This window comes from Genypterus blacodes, unplaced genomic scaffold (genome assembly GCF_046128005.1).
Source record: "Genypterus blacodes isolate CSIRO-AG114 ecotype Tasmania unplaced genomic scaffold, CSIRO-AGI_Gbla_v1 ptg000076l_1, whole genome shotgun sequence".
In the NCBI taxonomy this organism is placed as follows: Eukaryota; Metazoa; Chordata; class Actinopteri; order Ophidiiformes; family Ophidiidae; genus Genypterus; species Genypterus blacodes.
The window spans coordinates 3,608,310-3,625,575 of record NW_027466885.1 but is presented as its reverse complement, the minus strand read 5'-3'; the positions used below and the strand labels follow the sequence as shown (position 1 = coordinate 3,625,575).

At 48.0% G+C, this 17,266-nt stretch overlaps 1 protein-coding gene across 2 annotated transcripts in view; it reads left to right on the top strand.

The window, feature by feature from the left end:
* The window catches only part of LOC143006715 (cadherin-6-like), a 107,182-nt gene that overhangs the window by 50,296 nt on the left and 39,620 nt on the right, over positions 1-17,266 (top strand). For both annotated transcript variants that reach the window (XM_076157957.1, XM_076157956.1), the window contains one exon: positions 8,421-8,787. In XM_076157957.1, coding sequence (XP_076014072.1) covers positions 8,548-8,787 — 240 coding nt within the window. In that variant the 5' untranslated portion in view covers positions 8,421-8,547. The remainder of the gene's footprint in view (positions 1-8,420; positions 8,788-17,266) is intronic.

Genomic DNA, 17,266 nt, shown 5'->3' with positions numbered 1-17,266 from the left:
TTTAGTCAATTAATTCTGAGAAGCGGAATCAGAAACTGCTTGCTAAAAAACTACAACTCTGTGCGTTTTATGATGACACAGTTCAAAATCATGGGTCTGAGCTGAGAGTGATTATTTTTGGCAGCAGTGTTGAAACAAATTGCCGCTGCCACAATACACTAAACAAGCCCACACAGATGCCACACAGCAGGGACCCTCTTCAACCAACATAAGTATGTTTAAAAAACGTCCATTACACTGTCATTCCGCAATAAATAGATTTACTTTTCAAGCATTATGTATAGACCTTAATGAGGCTGACAATGGCATAAATCAAAGTACAGAATAGAGATATTTAAGTTGAGGGAAGCAAAAAGAAATGGAGACCAAACTCTACCAATAACCCAGGCTGTCCACTGAGTGGGGCTGTTGCAATGAGCTGATGGAAGGAATAGGAAGGAGGATTGTTACTGTCCACAACCCAGAGAAAATATCTGCCGCCAAATCGACACATACTGAGCGATCTTCACTGTGATGTGTGTGTGATGTACGTCACTACTGTAGGTCTCCTTTAAACACAGTGTGTGTAGTCGATGCTATGTAGGACAGGAAATATGTGGGATAGTTGTCATTTTCAATATTTCAGTTGTTAAATATAGGCCTGAGAATGCTTGAAATGCAATTCTTATTTGTTCTCTGGATTTTAAAGACTGTGAAAAAGGAAAAAAAACCCAAAAAGGTTGGCAACCACTGTGGCGTGTCACTCAACAGTAAACAACTGCTATGGGCCTCTATGAGCTTGGAAGGCCGCCTTTGTTTTGTAAGTGACAACAGGGAGAAAGGAGAGGGAGTGAACTCAAAGACAGAGCCGCGCTCACAGAGCTGGCAACCCACAATTTAGTGCAGACTGTGTGGACGTAAAATCAAGTGCACTAGAGGAAGGGTTACTTCAGGAGCCCTCTGTGGGTTCTAAACTGGGCCACTCCGACAACGCTTGCGAGAGCGCGGACTGAGTGATGCGGGCGCTGCTGAATGATGGCACAGTGGAAATAACTGGAAACCGGGAAATAAGGGGCTCTCATTGACTTGGCCCAGATTTTATGATTTATATGGGTTATTTGGTATGCATTTGGGCAGCCAGGCAAGGTAATGTGTTTGCAGTGAGCTCTGAGGCACCGCGCCCGAGATGGATGCTGTGGGCACACCCCTGCCTCTGACGGGGACGGTGGGAGCTAATTTGTTTGGATTACTGTCACTCAGCGAAGCCGCGCTCTCACACCTGACACACGTATGATCGCAGAAATTGATTTTGCCGCGCGGCTCATATTTAGCTGTCTCATCCGGTAGCGTGCGGACCTGCCTCTGGAGTCAGTCGATCTTTTAATCCAGACGGTCCACATTCATCTCAGGCTGTATTCAGTCCTGTAGCTCATGATGTTTCACTAGGCCCTCGGTTGGATTTTTCCTCGCAGGTAACAGTGGATCAAACCTTGTAAACAAACGCCACGTGCTTGCAAAATGTTTTGTGATTGGTCCAGGTGCTCCATGTGAACTACATGCGACCTCTGACACCAGTGTAAACACGTAGCAGAGATCGGAAAGGAACCGGGTGTAGCAGCACGTATGTAAACAAATCTGATATGAAGTAACCTGATTTGATTAGTTCACAAGGAGGGAAAAAGAGTCTGATTTGGGAAGTTCAGTCGTGTAGGTGGAATCCTTGTTTTGATGTTTGGCAGCATCCAGTCATGACTTTCTCTTCTGCTTTGCATCGCAATTTGACAGGGGAGTTCCAGCTGTGTATTCACTAGCATTTTATGATGATGATTTCAACTCCCCCCACCCCTACCCCTCCCTCGCGTCTTTGTTTATGATATCCTCCATCTGTCTGAAATCTCTTTCTTACTGATCGATTTCCTCGCATTAATCGGTGAGACGCGTGCCGGTGAGTCACATTGGAGTCGGGCAGAAGTCGTGTTGGAGACAGTGCGGCAGCGTGTCTAGACGTTGTTTTTCAGCTAAACAATAGATCGATACGTATTGACAGGTTGGTGGGAGATTTCTTTTCTCTCCTCCTCTGTTTGGTTGCATCTGTGTCCCTGTTGCCGCAAGGACAAGGAGCACACACTAACCCCCCAGCTTAGATTCATTTTTTATTTATTTTTTTATTTCCCCCTGCTGTGGCCTCTCACACGCAGACAACAGCCACTGATACCGAGGAGCAAACCTGATCTCTGCACTGTTTTCTCCCGGCATTACCCGAGCATCCTTTTATCCATCTATCTACCACAGAGGTTACGTTGTTGCCTCAGTGTCTGTGTGTGTGTGTGTGTGTGTGTGTGTGTGTGTTAGGAAAAAAACTCAAGGTCATCAATGTGAAATTTGGGGGTGAGTCGTCAACCAAGGAACATTATGGCAGATTCATTATTTTAAGGCCATAGACAACCATTTAGATTGCCGTGTCGTGTGCGTTAACAACACAAGCAGAGTAGCAGAGACCATGGGGCCTTCATATGGAAACACACTCATTCGATCTGGATCAGTAGGATCTGTACGTATCTGTATGTAGGATTACGATCATTTGGCAGACGCTTTTATCCAAAGCGACTTACATTACATTACCACCCTTCGCAGAGGGGGGAGCAATTGCGGGTTTGGTGCCTTGCTCAGGGGCACCTCGGCAGGGACTCGAACCGGCAACCCTCCAGTTCTCAAGCGGAAGCTCTAGTGACAGTTATGTAGATAACAAAAGTAAATCTTCAAAATTCTCGTTTTGTGAAAGAGTAATGTTTGGCCTTGGTGGAGGTTTGTGCCCTTGAGTTCTTTCTTTCTTTTCACGGCCAAAGTTCATTGAGCTCCACAGGCTTTCACAATTTGCTCTTTGAGAAATTGTCAGCGGAAAAACAAAATTGCACAGGAGAGAGACGGAAACAAAAGACTGTGAGCCTCAGATGTGGGTCGACGTAGCGTTTCCAGCCCACATGTGGGATTTAGTTGTAAATTTAGCCGGTCCAGCATAACACGGGTTGGGAATGACACCTACTCTGAGTGCGAGCCTCCTTAACAAACTGAATCTGAATCCTAGATAGGGAGGAGAGGACGAGGAGGGGGAGGAGGAGGAGGAGGAGACGGCGGTACAACCTGCTGCTGACACCTTTGCACATTAGCAGCCTTTAAGGGCCTCCTCTGTGTATTATGACATGGCCACATACGTACCTGTGGCACCGATGCCCATCCCTCCTCCTCCTCCCCCCCCCCCCTCTTCTCCTCTTCCCCTTGCTCTCCCCCTCCACCCCGCTCTGTCTTCTCCCTCGCTTGCCCCCCTGGCTGACATTCTCCTCGCTCACTTTTAATTGCACCCCCGGGGCTCTTTCTGGGCTGCCGTGGAAGTCTCCGGCTCAACGGGCGCGATAGGGTGCTTTGCCGTGTCGCTCATATCCCTCGTTAGGGAAAAATATAAAAGAAGGGAGGGTGAGGATGGAAGAGGGGAAGAAGGACAGAGGAGTAGAGGTGCAGGTCTACTTTATAAGAGGTGTCTCCCTGCTTTGGATTAGGCTAAAATGCCACCCAGACACACATGTTGACTGAAAAGGCCATTAGCCGGCCAGATCCAATATGTATTGACGAATGCATTTGTGCGACTCGCCGTGTCCCCGTCTCTATCCTCCCGCTCCCGTGTTCGATGGAACCGATAGATACATTTAATAGCTAATTGTTGTGATTCAAAATGTTATTCCGAGCGATTCTTCCAGCGTAGAATCACAGGGCATTCCGAATTGGCAGCAGACACATTAATCTTGCTTACCCAGCACACAACACAATGCGCGAGTCTTATTGCTCTAACGGCAACTCCACACAATCTGTGACAGGCAATTTAAAGCAATTTACTTTTTCATTTTTTCATCAAGTGTTTTTTTTAATAATGCAATTAAATGGCACATGATATGAAGTGAAGACGGGCGGCGTGCGAGAGCGAGACAAAGGGGAGCGCGAGCGTGCGAGGAGGGAGAAAATAAAGGCAGCCTTGTGCTTGTTGTAAACACTGCCTCTTAAATGGGAGAATATAATTATGGTGTCATGTTCTATTACACACCTTCATTATGACGCTACTGCTCCCTGAGAAAGCGAACAGGGAAAGACGAGACCTGTGGCTCCTTTTCAAAAATCACCTCGGGCGACGAGCGACGGGGAAGATGGGCTCTCCTTCTCTTCCTGTCGCTCCCTCTGTCATACTCAGACCTTTGTGCTCATTTCCATCTCTTTTTGTCTCCGTCTCTCCTTCCGCTGACTGTAATGTAGACAGGCAGGCATTTTGTCTTCGCCATTGGGAGACATCTTGCGCCACACCGTTCTTAATCCGCTGCGACGTTTGACGAAGCAAAATAAAGCTTTATCTGACGTACTCCTGCGACTGGTCCCTTGTCAGGAGAATTATCAGGGCGGGAAGCTGTAGTACAATCTAGCTTCCAGGGTATGACAAATGTGGTCAAGGGGCGAGCGCTCCTGGGGGACGGCGGGGCCCTCCATATAGTGAAAGCATTAGCTTTCCACATGACATTATGGAGAAATCTATTGGAAAGGCTGGCTTCCCAGTGCTGGGGGACTCGGGGTAGAAAGCTTCATGAGTCCACCCCAGAGACTGACTGGTATTTCCAACTACGCTGAAGCCTACAGCAAATCAATAGCTCAAAGTCCCACATGCTCCTCAACGGTGTCAATTAAGTAAATTCATAAAGTCGAGTGCACTGGGAGTTGGGGCGAGGGGAAACAAAAAAAAGAAGGGAAATACTAGAGAGAGAAAATCATCCAGTCATCTAGCAGATTTGGATGAGAAGCAGACCTCTGCCACCAGCGCTGCGGTTTGGAGAAAGTGGTGGTTTGAGGGCCGATTTCTCCACGGGTGTTATTAAGAACCTTGACAGTCCATCTCACTTTCACCTGCCTCCATCAGCACACGCTCAGTTGACCCGAGAGTCACCCCCCCCCCCCCTCCCGCACACACACACACAGACACACATACACCCCGCACCTCCCCACTCCCTGTGCTGAGCCAGGCAGAGGACACATGCAAAGTGACTGGCTTTCACTGTAAAGCCCTGCGATAATGCATATCAGCTCAGCAAGCAGAGTAGGTGGTGGGGGTTGGGGTGGTGTAGGTGTGGGGATATGAAGGTAGGTTGAGGTGGGGCTGGTTGGTGCGTGTGCTATAAACTGCAAAGCATGAGGGAAAAGAGAAAGAAGGGGACGTAACCCTCAGGTTCTCCCATTTGCAATTTGCCTCATCAGGGGAATGTGGGGCATGACTTGGCTGCCTCTGGAAGACAGGCAGGTAGTGTAATGGATGGGCTGCTCTGCCAGCCTGACTGCTGACACTGCTCTGACAGGACGTTTCTAACTCTCCTTCACTCTCTCTCTCTCCCTCTCTCTGTCTCTCTCTCTCTCCCCACCTCCACCTCTCCTTGTTCGACCCTCGGCGTAACTGTAACTACATTTGGAGACTGTGATGTGGCGTGAACCCTGAAGTGACGCATCAGCTCGCTCACTAAAATGAATGACTTCCGGGAAATTTACCGCCAAACTTGAGCAGTGAAGCAAAATTCTCTCAGCTGCGTCATCACGTTATGGGGCGACATCGCGCCAGCTGCCGACTGATGAGAGAAGGCACTTGGAGGTTATGATAGAATAGAGATCCATGAAAACATACAGAGGGTTCAGGGTCAAAGGTCACAGCAAAACACTATCTGAGGCAACATATTCGCTCTGCCCTTCTTCAAACATCAGTCGCCGTCTACTCAGCCACAGTAAAGAAAACACCTTTCTGGGTACAATACTCTTCATCCATTTGATGCACCTCTGGGGTAGTCAACACAGGAATTTGATTTTGTGTCAAGCTGCCGAAAACATACAACAGCATCAATCAGTTCATCACGTTTTGAGCTGAATCGTAGTTCACAGGAGTGACATATGGAACCGCAGTGTTTGTTTGTTTATTGAGTCAACAAAGTCGGCCAGCCGGCATGAAAACGTGAGCGCAGAAGTCGGTACAAAGGGCCGCAGTCGATGCGGCCGGATGCCTGTTTGCACAAAACGCAGCGGGCGTCCTGTGACATTGCTTGATGTTTTTTTTTTATTTGTGCCATATTAGATATTGAGGTACTAAAAGCAATAGCATTGGTTGTAGAGAATACTGGCACTGTGACAACATCTCTGCATCCCTCCCCTCTTCCTCCCTCTTCCTAGCTCTTCCTCCCTCTCTTGCTCCACTTCCCTCACTCCTTTCAGTCTGTCTGGCTCCTCTTCAGCATGCAGGTCAGGGTGCTTAATTCATGTCCAGAGACGTTGTTCCGTCATTTGCCGACACACAGCGCGAGGGAAGCCGCCGACTAGACCGGCCTTACATTAGGGCCAGTCTGCCCCCCCCCCCTCCCCTGTCCTTCTGAGAGTGCGCGATAGGGAAGAACATTGCAGACGCTCCCCAGTGGAATCGCTGATAACCCCCCTACCCAAAGCCCAGCCGAGGAGCACTGGCGGCCTGGATATCGCCCAGCCGGAAAGGAATAATGAGAACAAAAGGAGAATACATGGCCTTCTTTCTCTTCCCAACACCGCCACCCCACTCCCCCGCTCTCCTTCTCCACCTCCGTCTTGTTCTGTCTCTCTTCTCGCCTTTGCCAGCACATTCTGCGCAGGCCTTCAGAGGGTGGCGGAGAAGACGAGAGAAGGGGAGCGAGCGATCGAGCGGGCGGAATGATTGAGAGAGTGCAGACGTGCCGGCGTGCCCCTCACTGTGGTTTGCAAACAGCCATTTTGTTCAGTATCTTTACATTGATCTGAAGGTAATAAACTAGGGTTGACATTGCCCAGGGTCTCCATTGGCATTCTGCTGGCTCTGATAACCGAGTGTGCTGAAGCAGATGGCTCAAAAAGATAGAAGGAGCCGCTTCACACAGAGCCCTGATCCCTATTAGATGTTGATTCAGGAGCTTAATGCAGATAAAGTGTCTCTACACATGCTGTACAAGCTGTAAGCTCACACGCCCATGTGTAACTTTACTAATCGGATATTTATCAGGTCAGCCGGCTCTCGCCCGGTCCATCAATCAACAGATAGACGTTCCAAGTACAGCGCGCATATGGATGTGCAGCAGCGCTCGCACAGGTGTGAATGTGTGTGTGCGTGTGTGTGGCGTCACAGTGATAAACCGTCCTGATTCCTGAGGGTTGTTGTCACTTCCTGTCTTCTTTTACACCTCGCAGGCACGTATGTCCTCCTTATCTGGGTGCGATTGTTACTGTTCCTCCACGCTCCCTAGGCAACCATCAATCAATCATCACAAATCACTTTATATTCTCTACAAGTCGCAACTCCCATTCAAACTAACTCAATGAATGAAAGCGAGCTGAGCTGAGGTGCAACTTTGGGATAATGACATCATTGTAGAGGAGGTGCCAGGCTGTTGTGGCTGTGTGTGGTTCTTCCACATGCTACTGAGGCTCCTGACTGTTTGTTAAATGAAGAAATTGTAAAATTGCCAATATGTCTTCAATCATCCAATCCACCAAACAAGAGTCAATAGCAACAGCAGAATAAGCTGTTTGGCATTGGCAGAGAAGATTTGGCAAATTTTTCATGAGCGCAACCCACATACTCAGCTCTGCTGCTCATCCCACAAATGCATGTTCCTTACCATTTAATAGGTAACTAAACAGGCTTTCCAACGGTATGAAATGTATTGCCAATAAGCATTGTTACAACAGAGAAATAATCTACCAAACACAAATTTCCGAACTTTTTGTTCGATGTTGAGATACTTTTATTTTTCCAGAACTGCAAAATAGTTTTGTTCTGTTTAAGGTCAGAGATAGTCTTAATTGAGACATATTGAACGTCATCGGTGATCTGTTCTGGAAGGAGGTGGGTGAATCCCAGTGTGTCCCACAGGTCACCTAGCAAATACACTCTGCTTGTGCTTGGTGTGTGTATTTAGAAACATTTGATTGGTGGGAAATGGCTTTTAGAAATTGGCATTATTTCAGGGACCTTTCAGCCTGGACTGAATTTAGCATCTAAAGCCTAGGCCACCAACAGGCGGACCGCGATCCGGACGCAGAAGCCGTCCCATACGGACCTACAGCCAAAATAGAACGTTTTGGTTTAAGTTAAGACAGTGATTTTCAACCAGTGTGCCGTGAGAGACCGTCAGGTGTGCCGTGGGAAATGATCCAACCTCACTTAATCAGTCCCAAAAATTAGACCCTACCAGACACCTACCAAATACTACAGATGATGATGATTCCTTCATTCCAAATGTCACAAAACGCATCATTTGAACATTGAACATCTCGCTCTGGACCCGCATGTTGGCTGTAGACTTTGATCTTCGACGGCAAAAACTGAGTCGACAGTATTGACGCTGTGTTTCTGTGTGTTGGCGTTCCAGACACTGCTGGTGGCCCTGTGAGCTTCTCCTGCTGCGGCACAGTACAGCATGAGGACTGAGCCGACGCTCTGACCGCAGACTGCTGGACACGGACCACTGAGGGGGCAGAAGAAGACAGAGTGTGGACATGATGGATAGGAGGACAGTCAGCGTGTTGGTGGCGTTTTGGGTCGTGGCCCACCTCAGCTCCTTCGGGGACGGACTCAGGGCCCCACGGAGGACCACAGGGGGGCGAAGGGGGCCCCCGGGGCTGACAGGAGAGGACGCCAACGGGGTGCCGCTCAGGCGCTCCAAGCGAGGGTGGATGTGGAACCAGTTCTTTTTGTTGGAGGAGTACACGGGGACGGACACCCAGTATGTCGGAAAGGTAAGAAATGTCTTTTTTAAAGTATTAACATGTAATATCAGTGTAAATGAAAAGGTGCTTTGTTCATTTCTCACGTTTGTAGTTAAATATAGTCGTCGGTGTCAAATGTGAAATGTTTCCAGTGAGACAAATCCACAGCTCCTGAACACCCCTGAGAGCTTTGTTTGACTGAAGACAATTGGACTGTTAGGCTTCCATAGCGAGGCCCTCTGAGCTCTAACACTCCTCTTTCTCACGCTCTGTCATTTCCTCGCTTTCCATCCTTTGTTTATTCTTCAGGGATGGATTTATTTTTTTCCCCGTTGGTAACTTTTTATATGCCGACATTTGAAAAGTCGCTACTTTTGTTGATGTAAAAATGTCTCATTATGTCCTATCTTGTCTATACATATTTATGAAGTTGGAGTTCTGCTGTGCATTTTATTTTCTAAATCCTCACCATCCATCAATCCGAATTTAATGCAAACTCTTCTGGATATTGCTTTATTTGCATATTTTGGTTAGATGAAAAATCTGAATTCATAATACAATGACTTTGGGAAGTTGAGCAGTGAAGTTTCAGGACAACAGTGAACAAGAGCTAAGCACCTGTGTGAGCTTCTCTGATAGAAGAGAGCAGCTCCACTCAGAGGAGGAGATGTTGTCCTTAATGAGATGTATCAAAGCAAATAGCCTCCATATAACGTCTATCTGCCGTTCTATCATCTTAGACCAGTGTGAGCCAGTCAGAGAATCGTGTCATGTTTACTCTATCAGACTTCCATCCATCCATCCATCCTGGTCCTCCCTGTCTGATGTACTTTATGCTGGCTGTCAGCTCTGTGCCTGTGTGGATGATGTCCACTCGGCTCACGTCAGCGGCCGTCCTGCCCTACAGTAAAATACGACTTCCTCCGAGGGCGTTATTTGTTCGACAAAACGACAACACAATGTCGACCCAGATAACAGTGGGGAATGTACAAGAAGACGGGCCGAATAATGCCTGCTTTACAGAGCGGAAGTCAAGATATCATTCTCCTCTTCCAACCTACTGTAAATGAGGAGATTGTGAAGCGTCGCGGCAAGGTCACGAGGACGAGCCAGGAGGAGGAAGAAAGGCTGTGTTGTGCACGGGGGCTGAATGGGGGCCGGTGTTTTGCATTCCTACGGTGTGTCCGCCGAGGATAGAGTCATCCCACTAAATGAGATTCTGCAACATACGTCCTCCCCGAGTGAGGGTTGACTTTCAGCTCAGGTCTAAAAGGATTACACCGGCTAAAGTATGAGAACAAAAGGGAGAGGAGGCCGGAAAAAAAAGGGGAGAGAAAAAAGAACGGGAGCGGATGAAGATCAAAAGTAAACGCGGAGCTTGATCAAACCGCTTTGTCTTCAGAGAGCCTGATTGATGTGCCACTCGTCCTTTTAGCTTGTAAAAGGACTAATAGCAAAAGCAGAATGGATTATCAGCGTGTGGTGTACACTTAGAGAGCCCCTTCTTGAGCCAGAGGCCTCGGCCTAAGAGCCCGTCTCCTGAAGACGCCATTAAGGCATCAGCCCTCGAGCACCGCACTTAATCATGACTCTGAGCGCTTGTTGTTTCCACAAGTAGATGCAGCTGGGCCCTTTTCTTCCTTCTCGGCTCACTAGCCAGTTGTGGCGCAGGATTGCGGTGTGTGGATCTTATCTGATTGCAATTACTGTTTGTTAATTGCTCGATAAAGTACAACTGATGAATGAGGCCCTAAAGGGAGAAGAATTGCTTTTGGAGACGAACACGCGGCCCCGGCGCAGAACAAAACCATCTGCATCTGAGTCCTCAGGTGGAGGCCGTATTCTGCACCATGTAGTGGGTCTGAACGAGGCGAGGGATGAGAAACACAAAGGGAGAGGATTTTGTCATGGCGTGTGACATCGCGGCAACCCAAGTACACATCGCGGCACAGAAACACTTTTGTTTGGGAGGAAAAAAATGAATTGGAAATAACACAATGGCAGGTTATTATAAACAAGGAAGCAGCTCTTGACACGCAGTAAAAGATAGAATGATGAAAGTGCTCTTGAATTACAACATCCCGTCTCCGGTTATTTGGTAAACTCAATCTGCCCCGGTTGCTTTTCACGACAGCTTTATCGAGTTGTGAAGCGCTAACAAATGAAATTGCAAAGTTTTTTTCCCCCTATACGCTCCCCCCCCCCCTCGCCCGAACCAGGGCAACAAAAGCGGCTGAAAAGGGGGAAGGAATTAAGAGGCGCAGTGGAGGAGGAAGAGGCTCTTGTGTGTCTTCTCTCTCTCTCTGAGCCGTTTGGCTCATAATCCCAGAATATTGGCCGGTGGATCTTTTTCTTCTCCCCCCCCTGCAGGAGCGCCGTCATACTCTGGCTCTCAGACTCTGGCTCTCATTAGCAGGCGCGTTGCATTCAGGCCTCAGAGGGCCGTCGCTGTCACCGGGGGAAGGGAATGTTTGTTTATTTCATTATTTCTTACTTTACCAAAGGGCACATTTCCACTGAAAATGGTTAATGGCCTGTGGTTGAGGAGTGTTTGTGCTGCACTATCATATCTCATAAAGTATTTACAGCCTCTGATAGGCCCCGGTGGTTCTGGGCCTGGTGGGTAGACTCCTCGACATGTCTCCCTTACCCGCATGTATGTGAACAAACACACCCACAAACACTCGCCTCCAGGGCTGCCTGCGCGGGAGCTAGGGAAAAGCAGGGGAAAAGGGAAATTAACACAGACGTACACACACATCCCGCATCTGTATGAGTCGGCCGGCGGTGGAAGGATTCTGTCGGGTTACCGTATCATTTTCTACAGGCATGGGTCGGGTTTAAAAGTCGGTGTTCTGGTTCCTTACTGCAGCCCGAGAGGATGGGAGTGATTGATTTGGTTTATGATGAAATGTCAACTTCTATCAGGTTTGTTCTATCAGTTGGGTTCAGGTCTGTCAGAGAGAATTTGTCGACCTGTTGTGGTCCAGGTTGGAATCCAAACCCTCTGCTCTGTGTTGGGCCGAGTTTGAACTGGACACAAATTTGGGTTGGAATTGTAAACATTGTAGGATGTGTCGGATGGAGGACTCTTGTTAGGTATAAAAGCTGCGGAAAAGGGAAATGAGCCCAGACACGACGCACCTCCTGCTTCTGTACGACCCCCGGGGGAGCGACCCAAAAGTCTTCTGGCGCTTTTGTGCGTGTTTGCGGGGGTTTGTGATTTTTGGTCTCCTTTCATTCTCCCCATCACCAGCTGCTCACCTTGGCACAGAGCGGAGGTGTTGCAACATGGCACAGAGCTGGCTGTATGGGCACCATGGCAACCCCCGCGGTTTCCAGCGGCGACCTGGAACACACATCGGCGGTGTTTGTTGATTAGGCGATAAGTCCCCACTTGTGCACCAGAAGGGGGCAACTTCAATTATGTTCCTCTGCGGCGCGAGCGGAGGAAGGGTTGTGATGAGGTCGTGCGGTGACGACGCCGGCAAACATCTGTCTGACAGCGTTACAGATGTCTGCGGTAGATGGGCCGACATGGCCGCGGCACCTCGCGATCGTTTCCCCTCGCTATCGTCCACCTACTACTGTTTAAAACGCCCCTCGGCTTTGTCAGGCTCGCTTTAATTGCATTTGTATTATCAAAGTTACCCGGCGTTTTCTCCCCGATCTCTCACTCAGCCAAGTTCTTATTCAAATGAGTTGCGACTAGATATCGGCGGCAAACTGTGCGGAATTGGCTGTAATTAAAAGATGTCATGCTCGGAATTATGCACGAGGACCCCGCGACAAAAGACACAATGGCAGATGTCCAGAAGAGGGGAATGTACGTCCGCTGACATTTCACCTTCAAGTCGCACAGAGCTGAAGTTTACACATCAGCAGGCACGTGCGTCGGCTATTTTTGAGCTCAGGCTGAGGCAACCATCTGGCTACGGACGAGGCTGCCAGTTCTCGACAGGCCAGGACACAAGGCCTTAAAGGCTAACTGGCTAATTGCCCCAAGCAGCCTGTTCCGCTGCCATCTTTCTGGCCTAACTCGAGTGAAGCACAAACGGCGGCCAAACCTCGGCCACGCTACCATTTGCCGCACTCCACGCTGATTAATTTTCACAAACAGACGAGTCGCCCCGCAAGTTCCTCGCCAGCAGATGTCTGATTGCCACTTCACTTGGCGCGGCACCTCTTCAAACTGCAACGCTGCAATAAGGAGGAACAGGAGTAAATATCATCTTCTGTGGGAAAATGTGCGCGGCCGTTGGGAATATTTGGGGATCACATAAATAGGATGATTAAGTGGAAGGTTGTGGAATATTGAAGTGGGCCGTAAAAGTGATTGAAGAAGTGCTCAAATACTTCAGTAGAAGTATTAGTATTAGTTAAAGTAAACACATATTAGCTGTTAATCCATCATTTTGAGGAGAATCTGCAATTGGACAATAATAGAAAACACTCTTATCTAAAATGTTTCACCCAGAAGTGTAGAGACAGGCCAGGTGTTGTTTACACACCAGGTGAACTAAACCTTGTATCTCCAAACGCAGGTATGGACCTTTTCCTTAGGTCAGTTGCTGCTCTACACCGGAGTAAATCCTCTAACCTCTTTCCTCTAAAGATAAATGCATCGGACAACTGATACAAAACAAAAAACAAGGCTCTTTTCCGACACTTAACTATTATACAGTTACATCATGTTGGATTTTCAAGCAACTCGGAGCCACAGCTGTCAGGTTAAGGTGTCAGAGTGAGAAGAGTTAAGAGTTTTGCTGAGACGTAAGCGTGGGAGAAATATAAGGTGGAACAAAATGGAAATGCTCAAGTTAATACTCCAGCAAAGTAGGCGAGAAGTTTGGTGAAAGCATTTACAAAGCGTAATGATTACATCCAAACTAGGTCCTGGAGCATTTTTGAGGTATTTAGTGCATAACATGGGCCCTTAAGGATCCAAGGTAAAGCAATGAAAGCTCCTCGACATGAACTTTAGTTAGATACAATTATGGTCACCATTGCCTAGTGATCGGTCTGACACTTGTGCGATGTTGTGAAGCAGCTGAAGGAGTTCAATGGCGCCTGTACATGCAGAGCCTCATACAAGGAAACATTTGGCCATTTTGTAAAACCGCCAAAGCATGATTGAAGTATTTGCTTGAATGGGATAAAGCCCTGGTCCACCACAGAGATCAGGTTTGCTCTGGTTAGCTGTAAGTTACCGCTGCACTGGCGCCTCCTACTGGTCGACCTGTGCTCCAACAGGACTCCCACAGTCACTCGCACAGGCGTGGCGTCTCAAGAGGGAAAAATTACCATTTAGTGTTAAAAGTACTGAGTTGCTTTTCACCTCGCGTTATTACTGTGATCTAAATTTGAACGTAACGCTGTCTCACCTGATAATGAGCGTTAAGTACCCTTTAATAGATTGCGTCTTTGTATTTTAGCGCTCACTTTATAATCTCTGTGCCTTTTTGTATGATTCGGTGCCACAGGAGGGCAGAGGAGAAAAGACTCTATATCGACGTGCCAGGGCCTCATGGTGACCACACTGAATGCTCATGTGGCTTTCTCCTCTCCCCCTGTGAAAGTGTAATTGTATTTTCAATATAAATTGATCCGGGGGCCATTGTGAATGCACATCGGGCTGCCACATTGATTTCCGGCAGGTTTTTTTCCCCTCTAATTTGAGTGGAAGGGCAGCAGTAAATTCTCCTCAGCAGCGAGGTATGCAGCAGGGAGAGACGGGGTCACAATCTTTATTGCAGCAAGTGTCGCGGGGTTCGATACGCCAAGCCGCCTTGTAATATCCTTCAGGGAAGCGAGGAAAGAACTCTTCAGAACCACAAGATCACTCCGTTTCCATAGAAATGACAGGGGCCACAGCATATGTCACACTGTCTATCTCGCATCTCAGCTGAAAGGAGAGGACTCGACGGTTATTAACTGAATTGTTGTGCCGGCCGAGATAGGCGGCTTGATAGACAATCATAGAAAAGGACATTGCAGCTGTAACAGCGGGAGAAAGATAATAATGTTGAAGTGGATTGTTTTCATCCAACTGAGTCTCTGTTTGGAAGCACGTCGTGTAAAGCAGAACAGAAAACAAATACAATTCCGCCGTATATTCTCCGGGCTTGGTTAGACACGGAGAATAAGAAACAGACAGCTGTTGGTTTTAACCTGTTCTCAATAGAATAAGATACTGTTAGAGATTCTAATCGGAAAACGCAAAAAATTCCTCGACAGGCTCTTCTGGCGTGGTGAGGCAGGCAGAGAACTGAAATGAAAACTGTCATTTTTCAGCAGTGTTCATGCAGGGAACAAAATATTGTTAAAGATGCTAATCCACAAAGCTGTGCACGTCACATGTGCCGGCTTTGCCCCTGATAAAACAGCATGAATTAGTAAAGCTTCCCAGCACCTGGGATGAAAAGCTTTTTAATATATGATGAGCAGGGAGACTTTGCAGCGCGCTCCCACGTGACCCCCCCCCCCCCGCCGCAGCGCACAATATCCCCCCTCAGTCTGTCCAGCAGCAGCACAGCCAAGAAACGCCTGCGCACACGACAACATCCCTACATCTCATTCTGCCACACTAAGAGGGAAATAACAGCACCGAGCACAGAGCCGCACGGGGACAATCTTCTTTCCTCGTCCCCAGCAACCCCATCCCCGCACGCATCAGCACCCCTGCCCTAACATCAAACCGTCTATTTGATCTCCTGCACGGGTCACCGCGACCTACGCACACTGGATCTGTGCGCCTTTGCGACATGCGTGACATTGTCAAGCTGCCGTCGCCTGTGGAACTGCTACACTGGTCAACACGTTTCATGTCATACTGTATAAAAGACTGCAAATCTAATTCCCGGTCACCATAGCGATCATGTGAGCTGCTAAAGATCCCTACGCAAGCATATAAAATAAGCACACCTGGTTGACGTCATTCCTGCCTTAATCCCCCTCCGCACACACACAGGCAGGCAGGTGGATATTGTGTGTCCAAAGCTACAGCTGGTAGCTTTACACTGCTCTTTGTTTAGTAGAGGCAGGGCAGGGCCGGGATGGATCTGTGGACGTATCGTATGACGATCAGCGACGCGTGGCGTAATGTCAGACCCAAACAGACCCAAATGCTCACACAAGTGCCCAGAAAGTTACTTTATGAGGAAAGGCTTGATCAACACAAGCACAAAAAGGTATTGAGTCTGAATTTGCACTTGTAATGCACTGCACAGCTTTTCCTGATACAAATGATACATTGTGTTTGCTGAGGGACGGAATGAGCTTCATTCAGGACGACTGACAATGACAGACCTCCTTCATAGAGCCATATACTGTCACACACGTATCAGCAGTGAGATCCAGATGCCTCCTTCTTTGCTTTGTACTCGACTTGTTTGTCTGTGTCGGTAAACGTGTGTCTTCCGTTTGCCCTTTACTTTACCACGCAATTATTACCATGTCCTCGCCTGTTAAAGGGGCGACGGGAACGGGGAGGGCAGCGGCAGGAAGGAGAAGAGAAGCTTCTGATGAGTTCTCTCCGATAAATATGTTAGCGGGATTTCGCGACAGAATTAAAATGTCAGAGCGCTAAGCTGCTGTTCATGCAAAAAAAAAAGGGAGCGAGAGGGGGCGAGAGAGTGCGAGTAATAACAAGGACAGCCACGGGCCGAGCGGTGCTGGTGGGGGTCTGGCCTTGGCGGTTGTGTTGTTGATCGATCGCGGTTTGGCGGGAGGTGAACCCGTGCAAACTCGTGCTGGTACTTCACAGACTTTGACCCGCTGGCATTCTGTTTTACAGCAACTGTGAAAATGCCACAGAGGCCCCGCGGTGAAAAACACGATAACAGCCAGCGAACGCATCTTCAGTGCTTTGGCTGTGTGTTTTTGTCTTGGCAGGATGTGCGTTTCAGGATGGGTATCATCATAATTCCATGACAGTTTACTAAAGATGATATGAATCTGTTAAATAACACTAAAAGCACTCAGGGAAGCTGTCAGCGCTCCTTTGCCAAGGCCCAGATAGGTCAAAGCAGAGAGACGCACAGCCAATCTGAAATTCTTAGTGGTGAAAGCAGTGATTCTCCTTTGAAATGTGATTTTGTTGACATCGTTGGTGCAAAGTGTTTGTTTTTGATGTTCTGCACTGTGCTTCACAATCAAGCAGTGCACAAGCCAGAGCTGTTCTGATTGTCTGTCGATGGATCAGATTTTCAGCTGCTCACATATTTCTCTGACACGGCATTCACAAGAGCAAATTAAGGAAATGTGAAAGCTTTCATAAAGCAGAGTTTGAATCACTGCTGTGATGTAATAATTATCAACAGAAAGCAGCCAAGTGGATGTTTTGATATGGAAAAAAACTGGCACAGCAAAAAATCCACCCACTAGAAAGCAAATTACTCTGGAATCTAATGGGATTTTTAAGTATCAATTGAAAAATTCTGCCAGTTGGGAAAGTGAAATTGCCTTACAACAGGCAAAGAACAATCAGGATAAAATGCTTTCTGACATC